Source organism: Zingiber officinale, chromosome 8A (assembly GCF_018446385.1).
Source record: "Zingiber officinale cultivar Zhangliang chromosome 8A, Zo_v1.1, whole genome shotgun sequence".
NCBI lineage: Eukaryota > Viridiplantae > Streptophyta > Magnoliopsida > Zingiberales > Zingiberaceae > Zingiber > Zingiber officinale.
Genome location: NC_056000.1, coordinates 37,194,689 through 37,213,115, shown reverse-complemented (window position 1 = coordinate 37,213,115; position 18,427 = coordinate 37,194,689). Strand labels below are relative to the sequence as shown.

Below are 18,427 nucleotides of genomic sequence, written 5' to 3'. Positions count from 1 at the left end.
AGTCACCTGACCAACGGAGCCAAACAGAGTCCACCGTCTGCCGGCTACCACGCTGCTACACTAAATGCCAGCGGAGCCAAATAGAGCGGAACTGTCTGCCGGCTACCACGCTGAGTCCTCAGACCAACGGAGCCAAACAGCAGAACCGCCACACACCTATCTGATATACCACTAACCCATGAGTGGTGGTGTGTGCAGTACATGTAACTGGCGATGTGCTCAACCATAGTGGAGCCGACAATCGCGCAGCATGCAATCATGATGCATGACACTAAGAATGGTAATAAACTGATCAGCATAACCATATTCATATACATAAAATGAGTATCATAATATTGATGGTCAAATACGAAGATCTAAAGTACACAGGCCAGATAGGATATCAAAAACCTAGGTCCTGAACATAACAAGCATGGTATGTCACTACTTCTCTGAGCATATATATATATAATCATGTGGGTACTAGCATAAAATGCATATCAGGTGAGCAAACAAGCATGTTACAGGTATCCAAAAGTGACATACCGAAACAATAACAAACATAATTATTACTAAAAGTTATGACCTACTAGACATATCAACAAGACATATCAAAAAGATAAGTCAAGGTACCCGCCTCAAAAAGAAAGTCCAATCAGTCAAATCCAACATCGAAATGCTCATCTCGTATCAAAGTCCTGTGATACATGGTATCCAGATTTAGCTAATTACAAATAAATAAATTAGCTAAATCAAATCCTCGAGAAGCTAACATAAATCCAGATCCAATTATAAATCCTAATTTGATCATCTAGCTCCTCAATCGTTTCTTAACTACTAATTCCTTCCAATTAGGATTTGAAATAAACATAATTAACCACAACAACTAAATCCAAACCAATACTAAAGATGACAAATCCATAGCACAACTTACCCCAATCTAAGTATTTTCCTGCCAACTTACAACCACAGATCTTGCTGCTGAACTTGTGGCCGAAGCTATGGATCATCCTCAACCAGTGATGCTTGGATCCATAGTGGAGTCGTTGCCTAACAGGTCAACCCTTCCACATCAGCACCTAGAACAAACCAAATGTCAAATTCACAGTGAGTACATCCTCAACTATGTAAGACCAAATTAAAGCTCACCTTGTTGCCTCATCACCATACTAACTGCCGGCAACTTCACACCATACCGAGACTGAGATCCAGCGCTGGTCTAGATTGGCGACTTCTTTCGCTTGGCCGCAGATCAGCCCGTGAAGGGAATAGTGGCACAGAGGCAGTGGCAAATCTGATGGCCGGCACAGAGGTGGCTGCCAAAAACACAGTGGCAAGCTCACTCGGCAGTGGCAGCAAGAAGAATAGAGAAATACGGCTTCGTTGCCGATACTAGGGCAGAAGATCAGTTCGGGAGAAGAAGAGGGTTACGGCGTCTTTGGCATTGGCACACAACGATCAGAAGAGGTTGACACCTAGGGCACGGTGAGAGATCAACCAATGGAGAAGAGGGCTTGGCAGAACCCTACGCCCACAATTAGGGCTCACGGGCACCGGTGCTAGGGCAAAAAGGAAGGTCGGCGGCACTGCGCAGAGGTGCTTGACATCGCTGGCGGCAGGGGGAAGGGCTCAGACCTCACCGCGGCTAGGGCTTCGGCTTGGAGGTAGCTTCCGGCCGAGAGGGGCGGCGGCGCATCCCGACCTCAGTGGCAGAGACAGAGAAGAAGAAAGGAAGAGGGAGGGAGGAGATGCTCAATCGCCGACTCTCTGTTCCCTGGTGTCGTCGGCGTCGGGCAGAGGAGAGGGAGGCAGCGGCGGTTGCGGCGCCGGTTAGGGCACGCGTGAGAGGAAGAGAAGGCGCGCGGGGGAAGGCTTGGGGACACGGCGACCGAAGAGGAGGAGAAAACAAAATAAAGAAAAAGAAAACCAAAAAGGAAAAAAAATAAAACTTTTCCTCACTTAAATTGGGTAACCTAAACAGGTTTTCCCCGGGCCCCGTTTCTATCCCCGTAAACTCGTCCATACGGTCTCCGAAAAATTCCTGAAAAATTTCTAAAAATTTCGGAAAATTCCCTTATCATTATTCGCCATTTTTCCGGTATTTTACAATTCTAATCAGTCGCTTACTCGCTTTCCTAGTTATGCTCCATAGACCGAATCATCATAGCCAATAGGAAACATGCTAAAGTAGCAGACACTGATTATAACTTCAAGTAGATAGCTAAATATTTACTTAGGGTAAAATTGAGATTAACTTATAATCTCAAGGGTCTCACATAGTAGAGAAGCAGGGATGCATTCTCTTACTGCCCTTCTTGTCGTCATAACACATGTGGCGTGAATCACATGCTACGATGTTATTATCTTTACTAAAAAGAGAGTATCTTTTTTCTCAAATTTTAACATCATGTAGATTTCGATCTAGACAAACTTAATGTCTAATCTTAAATTCAACATATGAATTCTAATATGGTCTTAAGTAAATTCAGTAAATGGTGGGTACATTTACTCTGATCATTACATAAATGATCTCATCTTGACACAATTATCAAGGTGACCTTAACTTATAAGTATATCTCTATTCACAACTACATAAGTTGTCACATAAGTAACAGTCTTATCTCTATTTATACTTAATAAATAGAGATGATTGTCCATGTGAGTGGACCAATCTCAACCTGCCAACATGCTTATCGAGACTTTAATCTAAAATGTAATAACATATACACTGAATAGATCATGATATTTGACAACGTATTATATTTTACAAAGTCACAAAGACTTCTCATATCCTTGAAATGACTCTTTAGTCAATGACTTAGTAAAAGGATCTGCAACCATAGTACGTGTAGGGATATACTCAAGAATTATCATTTTCTTATCTACAACATCCTTTATAAAATTATACTTAATTCTATATGTTTACCTTTGCTGTGATATTTGGGATCCTCAGCTTGACTGTCATAGTACACTGTAATGGGACTCCCACTACCCTCAGCAATCTTCAAATACTTCAGAAACCTTTTCAACTAGACAGATTGTTGCACAACTGATGCGCAAGCCACACAACTTCCATTGTTAACAAGGTTACACAAGCCTAGCCATATAACTTCTATTGTCGACAAGGCTACATAAGCCAAGTCACATAGTTTCCATTGTCAACAAGGCTACATAAGCATGCTTCTTGTTATTCCATGAGATGATACCACTATTTAGCAAGAACGTATAGTCAGATATGGAGTTTTTGTCATCAAAGTCTCTTGCCAAATCTGCATTTATATAGCCCTTCAGATTCATCATAGATCCTTGGAAATAGATACAATAATCTATTATCCTTTTTGAGGTATTTTAATATCCATTTCACCACTTTTCAGTGTCTCCATCCTAGGTTTAACTTGAAACGACTAACTAAGCCAATAATATAGCTTATAGCATGATGAGCACACAACATAGTGTTCAGCAAACTACCAATAATACTGCATCTGGTTTTCTTTTTTCTGATTATTTTTTTAGGAGTCTTGGGATACAATGTTACAATTCGACATATTGAAGTATTGTAGTATCTTAGTGATATAAACCTCTTGAGACAAACCCAAAAGTCTTTTTGATTGATCTTTCATGATATCCATTTCTAAGATGTACTCAGTTTTTCTTCAAAAATAATATCCTTCATTTGCGTATATCCTTTTGCAACTAGTTGCAACAAGTCGAGCTATATATCGATTAATCGATCCATCTGCTTTCCTCTTGATTTTGATAATCAACTTATTCCCAATAGCCCTTCGGCCTAAAGGAAGATTGACTAAATTTCGAACTTGATTCTTTCTCATTGATTCTATTTCCTCATCTATTTCAACTTGTTGGTGCGGGAAGCATCTGATGATCAAACTCAAGTTTTGATAATGGTAAAGGGATCCAAAGTTAAGTTTAATTGTTATCTAATGTGTATGTTTGAGTGTTTCAAGAAAGTCCTAGCTGCGGTTAGGCAAATGGAAAATCCTAGGGGGTGGTAACCCTATGCGAAAAGTCTTGGCGGGTCGGAGCTTCGGGCAAAAATCCTAGCGGGTGGTAATCCTAGGTTAAAATCCTAGTGTCGCGAACCAGGTAGAAGTCTGGGTTGTTCAAGGACCGGACATCTAGCATGAAGATCGGAAGCATCGGACGCAGAACAAAAGGCTAGTCGGTCTGGAGGACCGAACTAGCAAAAGGTAAATCTCCTGAGTGGAGTCGATGAGGACGTGTTCCCTGTAGAGGGAACAGTAGGCGTCGGGTCGACCTAGGGTTTCCGGTTGGAGATCCGAAGTTAAACCTGGACAACTCGTTGACTGTCGATATTTCATTTAGTATACCTATTCTGTGCTAACTTTGTTTTGCAGGGTATGTATTTGGGACTAACACATTTCGCATGAACAAAGAAGCAACTCACACCTCGGATGAACAGTGTTTGAGGCGCCTCCATGGAGCTTGGAGGCGCCTTAGGTGAGGCTGAAGTTGGCTGGGCGCAAGAGCTGGAGGCACCTTCATGGGTAGTGAAGGTGCCTTGGACCACTGCTTGAAGGCGCCTTGGAGCACCGTTGAAAGCGCCTTCAGATGGATAACGAGCAGCGACCAGGCCTCATCGACAACGGTTGAATCGGGATTAAATTTTCGAGTTAGAGGCGCCTTGGAGCTTGATGAAGGCGCCTTGAACACCTTATATAAGAGAGTCTCGACCAGCAGATAAAGATATCTTCTTCCAAGTGATCTTTCTGCTACAAGCTGCTAACGAGATGATCCCGAAGTGATGCAATGAGATCCCGACGACCCAAAGCTTCGAAATTGCTCATTCTTGTTGTTGGTATACTCTTTCAGTTTAAATAGATTGCAATAATTCTGTAACCATTGTTCGAGCTTATAGGTGTTTCCCATAGAAAGTGATCAATGATCGCGGGTCTTGGAGTAGGAATCACCACAGGCTCCGAACCAAGTAAACAACCCGTGTTTGCGTGTGTTCTTTGTCTTTACTTAATTCTGCTGCGTATTCCGACTCTGTTTCTAAATCGTTCAAGAAATCCACGAGCACTATTCACCTCCCCTCTAGCGCTTCTCGATCCAACACAACTTACTTCTTTTTCTCTAATTGAGCATCTTAATGCTTCCTCAACCATTCAAGGTTCATTGTGTAAATTGAGAGTATTATTAATGTCTTATTCTCAATATCAAACCATTTCCGATGTTTAATCTTACAAACACTTCTTCGTAAGTTGGGTTGTTGAGAAGCCAACTTATGGCTTGGCAAATCACTCCCACTGGGTTGACTAGACTCAAGCATCTCTTTTGACGCTTCTCTTTTTGATAATATCTCCTCCTCCTAAAAAAAGGAACACTTTTATCAATATCACTTCTGGTTGAAAACTCTATTTCAAGAAAAGTCATATCTCTCGAATCTATTTCGGAGATGGTTCCATCTAGTTGCTCACCTATGAAAACATAGCCTTTAGAGGTCTCATGATATCTAATAAAGATACATTTCTTACCTTTAAGTCTCAGTTTTCCATACTTATGAGAACTATCATGAACATAAGCAACTAACCCCAAGGGTCTCATATTACTTAAATCTGATTTTCTGCCTATCCAACGTTCATATAAGGTGGATGAAACTGACTTTGAAGACACTTTGTTAAGTATATATGCCGCAACTAATAATGCATCTCCCTAATAGGAGATCAACAAATTATCCTGCACCATTATAGACCTAACCATATCTAGAAGAGTTATATTTCTTCTTTCAGCAACCTCATTTTACTGTAGAATTCCTGAGATTGTTAGCTATCTAATAATCTCTCAATCATTGAACATTGTCTTGAACTGATTAGACAAATATTCTCCTTTACGATCAGTACATAAAGTTTTAACCTTAATTGATTCTCAACTTTGTTCAAATAATGATTAAGTAATCTAATGCTTCTGATTTATGAGAAATTCAATACACATGATCAAAACGAGAGAAATCATCAATAAATGTAATGAAATAGAAGCTCCATGTTTAGCCTTCAGATTCATTGGACCATAAATATCAGAATGAATTAACTGCAATAATGATTCAGCTCTTATAGCCTTACTAAATGGTTTCCTAGTTGCTTTTCTAACAAGACAATGTTGACATATAGACAAGTGAATCTTAGCTCGAGTGCCTAATAAACCCTTTCTAGCTAACCGATTTATACGTTCTTGTTCTATGTTGTAGGACCGTTGCGGCCGGCTAGAAGGGGGGTTGAATAGCCCTAAAAAACAAAAAATAAAAACACCATTCTCAAACTCTTAAACTAACACTTGTAAATTAAAGTAAGCAGAAAGTAAATCAGAAAGATGAGACATCGGATTTGACTTGGTTACAACCAAGGAGGTTGTTAATCCAAGGAATGTCACACTAGTATCTCCTTCGGGCGGAGAAGCCTCTTACAACAGTGAAAGCGTAAAACAAGGAAGTTAATCTAAAACTGAAGCGTACAAGCATTAGAAATGAATTGCTCTGAGTTGTTTTAAAAGCTTCTAGACCAAGACTATATTTATAGCCTTGGTCGGGGCGCCCTGAGGGTTCCAAGAGCCCTGAGGGGGATAAAATTTTATCCCCCAATGTTCAGATCGAGTTTTGACTCAATTTGTGAAAAAGTCAACTCCGGATGCCCCGGTATGTTCTGGGCGCCCCGGTACATTCCGGGCGCCCCGGTCAGTTCCGGGCGCCCCGAACCCAAAAGTCAACTCCAGTTGACTTTTTCAGTCCGGGTCCTCTGCTCCGGCTCTGGTCGTCTCGGTCCAGGTCTTCAATTCCGGATCTACTCGCTTAGGTGATCTCGGACATCCGGAAAAGGACTCACCCGAACCCAACTTCCGGTCTTCTCGAGTGGACTTCCGCTCCGGCTTCTCGTCCCTCGAAATTGCCGCGTGTTTCCTTCTCATCCGCCGGCGTACTCATCCGCAGTCTTCGTCCCTCGGACGCACCGCATGCCGTCCTTCTCGCTAGCTGCGTCTCTTGCTCCTCGAGCAGACTTCCGCTCCGGCTTTCGTCCCTCGGAACCACCGCAAGCTTCTTTCTCGTCCGCCGGTGTACTCTTCCGCAGCGCCTCGCCCTCGGACGCACCGCGTGCCGTCCTTCTCGCTAGCTGCCTCTTCCACTCGACTACCTGTGCTCCTAAGCTCCTGCACACTTAGACACAAGGTTAGAAACACACATGACCTAACTTAACTTGTTGATCACACTAAAACAACCTTGGGGTTCCAACATATGTGTCCTAATCTATCATGCTAAACCTCATTAGTTATATCTGCATTATTAGTTAGAGTAATATTTGAAAAACAACCCTTAATAGTACAATTGACATCTGGTTCTACGTCAAGAACCATAAAATTATTTGATAAACAACCATATCCGATTAATACTGAGTCAATCATAAGTTTAATACTCTAACTATAAAAATTAATATAATACCATAAATCAAGAAGTCCTGTAACGGAAACAAGATTCCGTTGAATTTCAGGAACATACAGGATATCATGTAGAAACAAAACACTACCACCACGGGAGTTGAGTTGGCAAGTGTCGACTCCTTTGACTTCAACTCTTGCATTATTTCTTACATAGATCCATTTGTTGTTAGCTGATACCCATTGGTACTCTGCAAATATAACTCACTCCCGAGCTATATGATTGGTTGCTCTCGAATTTATAATCCACAAAGGATAATAATCAGCTAACAACATTGAACTAAAAACAAAATACTCAGGAAAAGAAGTCACACTTGCATTGTTTCAATCTGACCTTCTTTCCTTTCTTCTTGATTGAGCCTTGTCTCATGATAGCAACTTCTTTCTTCTTTCCCTTCTCCTTCTTGAACCATTCCTTTTTCTTGGATCCAGATGATCCAACAGAACTAATATCCACATAGGGTAGTCCATAAATCTTTGCGGATTCAACTTTCTCCGCCTCCAATTCTACATAACGTAAGATATCAATGAAAGTCTTAATACTCTCACTGTGAGTTATGGTCTGCTTCATGGTCTCCCAAGAATCTAGAATGGAACGAATAATTGCTTGAACCTGTTGTTCATCGGTCAACTCATGACCAACAGTTTTAAGATCCCGAATCATGTTCGACATCTCCCTTAGGTGTTGAACCATTGAAAGATTCGGACGTTTCTTATAGCTATCAAACTTAATCATTAGCTGTCGAAGCTTGCTCATACTTACTGCACTGTATTTCTCCTTAAGGGCTACCCAGACTACATAATCCATAAGATACGACTCATATTCAAAAACTAGGTCGTCCATTATTGAACTAATCAATATTCCCTTAGCAGTGGAGTCCTTCTTCCATGCCTTATAGGTATCAAGATCTCGTCTGTTATGTGCAGTGGAATCATCTCTAAGTTATTTCATAACCTGTTTTATAGCCTTAAAAACTTCTTTTTTCTCAAGAACATATTATATCTTGAGCTACCAAATTTTGTAGTTATTCTTATATAATTTCTCTTTGTCATTGCGTTCAACTATGATGTTCTTATTTGCCATGATCTAATATAAATAGATATATTATTTAGTATTCAGTGTAATTCATATACATGTAATTTACGATTGACTCAATGTTAATTTGAGTTGGTTTACAAAATCAAGTGATAATTATATTTCCACTCATCATTTGTATGGTCAATCAAATCAACATTGAGCAATACTATTACATACATCCCAACAAATGAACTAATTATTAAATGAATAAATTATTAAAGTAAACATGAACTAATCATGAAATGAACTAAGCATTAAATTGAACATGAACTAATCATGATCAAGTTTGTTAACATATAACATAACTTTTCATAAAATAACATTATTTGTACATAACGACAGCAATTATTACATGATTCAAAAAATAAATGAGTTAATACTGTTCATACATAATGACAGTAATAATCAAAGAACTCTAATAAATTAGATAGATCAACAACACTCCCACTAGGATAAACACCACTATAGTGGTCAACTCAATCCCCTTGAACTTGGACTCATTTGAGACAATCTCAGTAGACCAACTTCAGAATTCTCTATTGGATTTACTTTTGGATCCTCTTGTAGATCCTTCTCAAACTCTTCATAATCCTCTTGATCCACATGATAAAGTAGCTCCACACACAACTGTGCATATAAGATTCACCTCATACATAGTCTGCTTCCACCTTAAGATACTCCGGCAAGGAACGCATCAAAGTCCAGATCCTATAATTATCTAGGACCAGAAACTCTTTTTGCTCGAGTTTCCAAGACAATCGATCAAGTCTTTCAATGTATCCGTTGGCTCCATAAACTGGGTTATATTCAATCTCCTAAATTTCCTCCCTCAGCTAGTTTCGTCGCACTTCGCGATGAGTTAAGGTGGTAATAGTTCATGTCATCTGTAAATTAAATAAGTCAGTACAAAATCAACTTACCAATACAAAACTGACTTAATTCAATTTATACATGCATAGAGCCAATATTATTAATCAAGAAAAATAAATTTTCTTGATTTTCAGGAGTTTAAGTCAACTGACCGATTAGACAAGTCAATTAGGAAACCATATCCTGAACTTAGTCTATTATCCTCATTAGAACTAATTTAATTAGACAGGAATTTCTTACCTATGTTATGTTATTATTTAATCTAAGCTCATTTAAATCAATATCAGACTTATTGATCAAACTCAGGTTCGTTTGATCAACCTAATACCCATTGAATTAGTTTGACCTATTAGAACAAATCTAATCTTTGTTTTTAATCAAATATGACCCAATAGAACAAATCTGGTCATTTGATCATATTTGGTCCAAGCCCAATAATCAATCTAAATTGATTTTGGATTGGATCAAACTGGTTTATTTAAACCAACTAATAGTTTGAACTAAACTGGGGTTTATTTTGAACTATAATTGTCTGATTAAATCAACATGGTAGGTCCAATTCAGTGAACCAGATCCAATTTAAGTCCAACCAAAAAATTTAACTCATCCCAATTTAATTAGATACGACCTATTTAATCAACCTGGTCCATTTTATTCAATCCGGAAATCAAACTAGATTGATTTAGACTAAACAATGGTTAAACCAACTAATGGTTTAAACCAAACTCGATTCGGTTCAAGCGAATCAAACCTATTATTACCTATGATCATATTTAGCCCAATCGTGCTTTGAATCCAAGCCCAAACCCTAATTAATTGAAATATTATTGTATAAAGTTCAATTCATTAATTGAACCTTATTTCCAATTAATTGTAACTTGTATTAATTAACAAAAACTAAAGTTTTTTTTTCTTACATGTGTTACCTTCATTCATAAAAGAAACGCTAACAATCATTTGTTTTTGTTTGCATGTCGAGATAGAAAACAAAAAAAAAAAATCGCTAGCATTCTTTTCGTTTTCTTTACTTACGCTAAACCTCACCCTTATCTGTTCTTCTCCACCGCTATCACCTTCATTTCACTTGCCGACCCATAATCAAAGGACTAACCCCCCGATCATACACGGATTAGAAACAGAGACAAACTCCGTAGGTATATGCTGTTGGTCTCGAGGTTTAGCAATTATGACAGATCGTGACACATTCGTAGTCTTGCCTTCGATGGCAGCTCTGTCGACGATTTATTCAAAGATTAACATGTGCATATCATACAAACAAATGTAAAGGTATATTTGCATAGATCTTTTGGTTTATCATTTTAGATATTTCAATTTAATAGATCTATAGCAAGCAAAAAGATCCATCATGCATTCTTAGAACTAAGGCAATGCTCTAATACCATTATTGGTAGTTCTAAAACATGAAAATATATAAATACAAAAATTATAAAACTCACATTGATCTCTCATAGTAGATCTTGATATTCGCTTTTCATACAAAATGGAAAAACTCACAGTGATGCTCGAAGAAGAAGATTGCAGAAGATATCGAAGAATAACTTACTATAAGAAGAACGATCATGAACGAATGGAAAAGCTCTTCATGATTCCACGAACCAAATCCCAAGGCTCGGATGTTCTTCTCTACAAGACACATAGTCTCGGCAAAATTCCGACAATACTTCTATTATACTTCGATCTCATCTACGTACACAACGCAACAACCTTTTCCTGATGCATGCACCCCTCTTTCTCTCTTGCACCAATTGCCTTGGACGCTCTTTTATAGAGGAAGATGACTCTTCCTCTACCTCCATTAATAAAGAAAGATGAAAGAGTTGGAAGATGAAGGAGAAGAGACACCCTTTCACCTTCTTAACACCAACACCTCCATCATGAGCTGATCCATAGAGATAGATCGGTACTGCTTGTCATTCAGCAAAATACATCATCAAGTGCATTCATACAACCATAACAAATTTTCTATTCTGAGATACAAAGTGATAGAAACCTTTGAGCGTGTAGCCAATGTCAGTTGCTACTGACTCTGCAACCGCTGCAACTTGGTCCAGCGAAGCCTGTGCCACAAAGGATGGAAGCAGATGTGATCGACAACTCCAAGATGAGGGTGGCTTCCAGAGTGCAACTCCAGATTGATGGATGCAAAGGCTGCTTTCACCATGTCAAACACTGCATTCCTTATTGGAGCTGCATCCATGGCGAGTTGCAAAAAAATTGTATATCCAACTCGACTGTAAACCTCATCCTTGACTTTGTTGAGGACCAAAGCTTTTGGATGTGCCTTGGAAGCTTGATCAATCGATTTCAGGGCAAGAGCACTTCGGCTTTCGGATATGTAGAGCTTGCAACAAGTGAGCACAGACTTGAGCATCCTTGGCTTGTTTAACACACTGCTTCACATTAGTAGATAAAGTTACCAAGAACAATTCAAACCCTATCTGTAAGGCCTTTTGTGGCTAGAATTATTCATCAAACCGATTGACTGAATTGACCAAATATAACTGAAAACATAAAAAAAATAATAATAATAATCCGGTGCATGAAACTCTTGCCATGCAAGTCTCGGGAAAGGATTCATTGTATGCAACTTTACCTTACTTTTTGCAAGAGACTGTTTTCAAGATTCAACCCCATGACCTTTTGGTCACACGATGACAACTTTACCATTACGTCAAGGCTCCCCTTCGTATAACTGAAAACATAAAAAAGCAAAAAAAATCTTTGACTCCACAAAACAACAGCAAGTTTGATCCGCTTACCCATAGATAAGTAGATCCTATGCTGCAAATCCCTTGTCACAACTCTTTCATCCCAAAATCCATGCAGTCACAACTCTATCACACTCCAAAAACAAGTTTTGCAGTTCAGATTACATTTCTTCTGCTGAACATATCTCATGCCTTCAAGCAATATATCGGAAGGGAATACGTTTAATCCAATCAGGAGCTTCCTCGCCTAGCAATTGGGACACTAGAACTGAATTGCATTTCAAAATTTCGAATACTTTGAGAGACTCAGGCAGATTGCTGGGTAGTGAGTCTAAATTTGGACAGCCTTGTATGATCATCTGCTTGAGTGAAAGGAGTTGATGCAGATTTGGAGGTAGCTCACGTAGTTGAGCACAGTTAGAAATGGACAATTTCTCGAGTGAAATCAGGCTTGCAAACCACTCCTTTTGCTCTTTGCTGAAGGATGAGATTTTGATGCACTGATCAATTCGTAGCTCTCGAATAGAGGTTAGGAATTTAACTAAAACTGGTCCTGCTGGAAGGGGTGAGTTCACAATGCTGAGAGATACAAGAGATGAATGATGAACATCCTCTTCGTTGTCGATCAACCAAGATACTAGACTTTGACAACCATCAATTTCCAAGTACTTCAAGTGTTGCAACACCTGACATGGAAAGTGAGTGAGGTTTGGTGCTGACATCTTTAATGTTGTAAGTGACTTTAGGTGCTTCAAACACCCGGAGAGCTGGCTTTCAAGATCAGGTGACTTTTTTATCTCTAGCTCTTCCAGTGATGAAAGCAATGCAAGTGGAGGTAATCCTCCTACTCTTTTGCACTTCACAGCAACTAATTTCTTAAGTTTAAGAAAGCACTTGCAGCGTTGTTCTTGCCACGAAATATCCTCAAACATTATCGATGTGTTATCCAAGTATAGCTCTCTCAAGGATGGGTAAGGATCAATCATCCATGTGCCTCCATCTACTATGACGTTCATACCTTCAATTTTGAGAACCTTAAGGTGAGGCAAGTGGCCAAATGGTGGGAGTTGATTCCACTTATTACAATTTTTGAGATGGATAGATTGCAAGAATATGAGAGATTGGTCTTCTAGCCAACCAGGAGATTGGCTTCCTCCAAAACTATGTATTTCCAGATGTTTGAGACATGGTGGTGGCTTGAGGGATTCAAGTACTTCCTGTGCATCAACACGGAGTCCTTCCTTCCTCCATGTTCGCCATTTCAGTTGCAGCTTCTCAATTCTAGTTTTTCCATTCAAGTCGGCTTCGATCACTTCCTCCTTTCTTCCAACATCATTGAGATCCTGAATACAAAGTTCTCCCTTAAGCTCTATTAGGTCCTTCAATTGCCCTATATCATATCCTTTCTTTAATCTAACATGGAATTTCTTCAACTCTTGAAGTCTAGCTAGCCTTCCTTTATTAGCTATCCAAGCTATTGCTTCTTCGCTAGCATTTAGATGCCGCAAATTGATTAGGTTGTTGAACCTTTCCGGTAATCTGTGGCAATTCTCAGGAACTGCAAGAAATTTTAAATGATAAAGCTTGCACAATGACTCAGGCAACTTGTAAAGGTTATTCCCATCCAGATTCAAGTATCTGAGGTGTATGCAATTACCAATAGAATTTGATAGCTGCTTCATACCACTGTAAGACAAGTCCAGGACCCTGATCCTCGATAACACTCCAAAATTGATAACATGCTTTGAGTTGCAAATAAAGGATCTGAAGTATTTCCACCGATCCAAATAAAGCTGGTAAATGGTTTCATTTTCATACACTAAACACTCTTTGACTCCAACAGATTTTGACAAATCATACATCAAGTTGTGCATTGCATAGTATCTAGATCTCCAGTAAGATCTATTGTAGATAGGGAGTTCAAGAAAAGACCTGGATAGTAAACCATCAAGATACTCTCTTCCGACATCCTCCACTGTCTTATTTGAATCTGTTGGTTCAACGAAACCTAGTGATATCCACATGTTAATTAAGTTTTGAGCATCAAATGGATAACCTTTGGAGAATACTGAACAATATGCAAAGCACCACTTAAGGTGTGGAGGGAGATGATTGTAACACAGCATAAGAACAGGCATAATGTCAGTAAGGTCATCTTTCAATTCCAGCAACTCATTTAAAATTCTGGTCCAGTGTGCATCCGTAAATTCGGTTTGCAAAACCCCTCCGACTGCCTTTGCCGCGAGTGGATTACCGTTTAGCAAGGTGGATATCCTCTTGGAGATAACCTGTAGCTCTGAATAGTTTTGTGGATCTTCACAATTGAAAGCACACCAGTTGAAGAACGAAAGAAAGTGATTTCCTTCATCTATCACACCCTTGAGAAGAATTTTGTTCCCCTTCCCTCTTTCATCTATCACACCTTCCTCTCTAGCTGTGATGATAATTTTGCTGCCCTTTCCACAATCTTTCAAGGAGGCAAATTGCATGACCCACTCAATGCTCTCAACATCATCAAGCACAAGCAAGAATCTCTTTTCCTTCAACTGATCCTGCAGGTTCCTGACCATGAATTTCAACTTCTCAAGCTCACGAGCAGCAAGGGGTGTGCTAATTGAAGGGGGATCTGCAGTCACTCCTGTAATTCTCATGGAATTGAGATCATCAGAAGCACAAATCCACACCCTTGAATGGAAGTACTCCTCTATTCTCTCATCTTGATACACAAAGTGAGCAAGAGTAGTTTTCCCAACACCCCTTGGTCCCAATATGGGGAAGATACAGACATTATCCTCATTAAATTTCAACAATTCTTTCACCAATTGTTCTTTCTCATCATTGTAGAAGAACAAATCTCCTAAACTTAAACTTGAGGCAGCTTTTTCTTTGTGCAAGATCTCATGTGGACTTTCAAGATCACAAGTTGAGAATGAGATTCCCGTGGACTCCCTGAGATAAGCAGAAACTATATCCAGCGATTCCACAATTTTCATAATCCTATCAACATTAATTTCTTCCAAAGAATTTTTTTGACCCTCAGAATTGCTTACTTGGGATGATGAGAGATCATTCTTTTGTGTGCCACTACCAATTTCGCCACCAATTTCGGTTCTTGCAGCAACTGTGATAGAATCTTCCTTCTTTGCAGCATGATTACCATTGACGGCGGAACGAGAGTCCTTGTTGAAACCGAAGCAGCAGGAGAGAAACCTAGAAGACCTAGTTTCCCTTTGCTTCTTGGTCTTGGAAGAACAGAAGCAACCACAAATGGACGGATCAGGAACACGCGATTCAACATCCAGGCCACGATCCGTATTGGATTCGAGCGTCAATTCCGCACCTTTCGCCTCCGTTTCCACAGATGGATTCAGCGCGGGCCGCCGCAAGCTTCCACTGATCGAGGACGAGGGTGCAGCAAGTTTTAGGTTTGCGGTGTCGTCGTCCTCGCCGGTCTGGAATCCGCGGAAGACACTGAGATCGACTATCTTCCCGCCGACGCCGTCCTTCTCTGCTTCGGCTTTCTCCATTTCCTCAACCTGCTTTTGCAGAGACTCGTACTCCAGCTGGTCGACCAAGTCGTCGGCGGCGAAGATGGCATCTACAAGTTTTCCCGTCAGGGAGGGAGGGAGGCGGGTGACGTAGTCCACAAGCGTTGCTGTTCTGAGAAGGGAGGCATGGAGGGCGCTGAGGTTGCGGTGAAGGTCAGAGGACGGCGGAGGGGTTCGGCAACTACTGAGATAGGAAGCCAAGCGGTGGATGGTGGAGAGGAGGGCAGGGGGAGGGAAGAGAGAATGATGAAGCGATACTGCGGGACGCGAAGCAGCCATTGAAGGAACAACGAGGAAAAGCGGCTGAAGAGAGACGCCGCAACTGAGATCGCTGCATTTTCCACCGATGAAGACGCCGCCGCCGACACTACTTTGGTGCTACTTTACTTCGGCAATGGCGAAGGTATCGCGTGCCTCTTTAGTTAAGGTTTGATATATCAACCTATGCATTTCTAATATACTCTATAGAACAGTATTCATAATTTCTGTCCACACTCCTTGATTTTATCCTTATTAAAGTTTCAAAATTTCAAAAATCATATAAGTCATCAATGATGAACCTAAATAAGTAGATTTCACTTCAAACTTTATTCAATAATAATCTCTCACTCTCCTGTGTCTCACTTCTCACTGTGCTAAAAAAACTCTAGATTTATGAGCCCTATCAATTTGAATAAATTATTTTAAAAATTTAATCTTCTTTACTGTTTGATACGACATCTCTAATTTACGCTACGACAATAAACTAATAACTTCTTTGCATCCTCTTAATCTTATCCATACTAAAATTTTAGAAGTATCACAATGACAACAAAATTTATTGATGAATCTAAGTAAATCTGTTTTAGTCTTACCATGCTAAACCAAATATTAATTCATGACCCCTATTTATTTAAAGAAATTATTTATTTATTTATTTTTTACTTTTAGCATAGTCTCATATAGATCTAGACACCTAATTTATTAAATAGGACAATACCAATAACTTCCTTACAGTACTCTTCTAATCTTGTTTATACTAAAGTTTCAAAAACATCTAAGCCATTAATGAATTTTAACCTAGAGATTTTTTTTTCCCCAATCCAAACTTTATCTAATAGGTTCCTTTCACTCTCTCAACTATTACCATATTAAAAACTTCTTAATTTATGACTCCTATCAATTTAGACAAATTATTTAAAAAAAAATTAATTTTCTTTGACACAAAGCCATATGTAAACTTATGCACCTCTTATTTATTTTAAAATAATATTTGATGCTGCGATAAAGAAGAGTCTACTTGACACGAGTCAATTGTTACGATATAGATCAAAGTCAAGATGGTCAACACCAGGGCTTAAGCGAGGATCGGTTGCATCCAAGCGGGAAGGGGTTCATCGATCGATCGGAGGGATCCTTGTCCGATCGGTCATCTGAATAAACGAGTATAGTTAACCCGGTCGGCAGGAAAATAAGCTAAGCGAACCGGGAGCTCGAGTCGAGCGGGCCACCCGCTCAGCCACCCGTCTGGCTCGGAGAATGGCGTTGGCATTATATACAATGAATCGATAAAATGATAGAAGAGGAAACCACGGATAATTAATAAAGGAAAAAAGAAAATCAAATAAAATAGTCCATCTATCATAAAATGAGAAGAAGGCAAGACAAAGATATCCTCTATCGGTAATCAAATCATTAAATAGGAGAAGATGGAGGGGCGCCAAAAAAGGTATAAAAAGGGTATGCCATGTATAAGGAAAGACAAGAAAATCTTTATCCTTAGTACTTTCTATTTTTCTCTCTTATTTATGACTTGAGCGTTGGAGGGCCAATGACACCTTCCTTGGTTTTGGTTTTATTTGGCAGAGAGTGAGGTCTTCATCCAGTCAGTGGAACTGCCACCTCCCCGACTTTCCAGCTTAGCGCCTTCAGACAGGATCATTTTAGCACTGTCTGTGGGAACGTAGTCTGCATCCGAACAAGAAGATGGAAGACGCTGGACGACTTACCACGGTGATGCTGACACGAGAGGATCTCGACGCATTAATATAAGCTCAAGTGGCTAAGATATTGGAGCAACAACAACAATAGGGAGTGGCCGAACAAAGAGTACAGGAGCCTGCAGCTTCCGCGGAGGGTCGTCGGGCTAAGCGAGAAAACTGAACAGAACATCTTTCTATTCGAGACCCGAATGGAAAGAGGTCGATCGACACTTATGGAGAAGAACCTCATGCACCGGCCCCCCCCCCCCTATGTCAGGCGCTATTTTAGACCCCGGTAGAAGAGAGGGCCGGGCTAACAGAAATCGGGGATCATCCTCTGATGAGACACCCGTTAGAAACACAAGAAAAAGGAAGCCTAGGGATGACAACTCGTCCGAATAGGTCAACCAACAGTTTTCAGAGGGGATTCTAAATGACTCTCTGCTGAAGCACTACACCCCATTGACGATTAGGGAATATAATGGGACGACTGACCCTGATGACCACCTGGCCAAGTTTGACAACGCGGTCACCCTACACCAATACACGGACGGAGTAAAATGCCGAGACTTCCGAGCGGCCTTCCTACATCACTTTGCTAGTAGTCGCCGCCATCAAAAGACGAGCGTGAATCTATTCTCACTGAAGCAAGGGCTGCGAGAGGCCTTAAGGGCATATATCCAACACTTCAATCAGGTAGCGATGGACATCTCGGCGGTCTCCTTGGATGTATTGGTAAATGCTTTCACTCAGGGGCTCACCGAAGGAGAATTTTTCCGATCACTCATTCGGAAGCCA

At 40.1% G+C, this 18,427-nt stretch overlaps 2 protein-coding genes across 2 annotated transcripts; both read right to left on the bottom strand.

Annotated features, from left to right (window-relative positions):
- Positions 1 to 10,978: 10,978 nt before the first annotated feature.
- Positions 10,979 to 16,086, bottom strand: LOC122008504 (putative disease resistance protein RGA4). The gene is made up of 2 exons (XM_042564250.1): positions 11,403 to 16,086; positions 10,979 to 11,315 (listed from the first exon to the last, which is right to left on the bottom strand). Exon 1 carries the CDS (start codon positions 15,945 to 15,947, stop codon positions 12,315 to 12,317), a length of 3,633 nt encoding a protein of 1,210 aa, XP_042420184.1. The 5' UTR covers positions 15,948 to 16,086; the 3' UTR covers positions 10,979 to 11,315; positions 11,403 to 12,314.
- LOC122008505 lies at positions 11,326 to 12,175 on the bottom strand. Its single transcript, XM_042564251.1, has 2 exons — positions 12,006 to 12,175; positions 11,326 to 11,802 (listed from the first exon to the last, which is right to left on the bottom strand). The coding sequence occupies exons 1-2, from the start codon at positions 12,173 to 12,175 to the stop codon at positions 11,430 to 11,432; spliced, it is 543 nt and encodes a 180-aa protein (XP_042420185.1). The 3' UTR covers positions 11,326 to 11,429.
- Positions 16,087 to 18,427: the final 2,341 nt, after the last annotated feature.

Coding starts and splice junctions, on each gene's coding strand:
- LOC122008505 (XM_042564251.1), bottom strand. CDS start 12,175: ATGGGTAAGCGGATCAAACTTGCTGTTGTTTTGTGGAGTCAAAGATTT. Junction 11,803..12,005: donor AGTCTCTTGCAAAAAGTAAG/GTAAAGTTGCAT, acceptor AATGTGAAGCAG/TGTGTTAAACAAGCCAAGGA.
- LOC122008504 (XM_042564250.1), bottom strand. CDS start 15,947: ATGGCTGCTTCGCGTCCCGCAGTATCGCTTCATCATTCTCTCTTCCCT.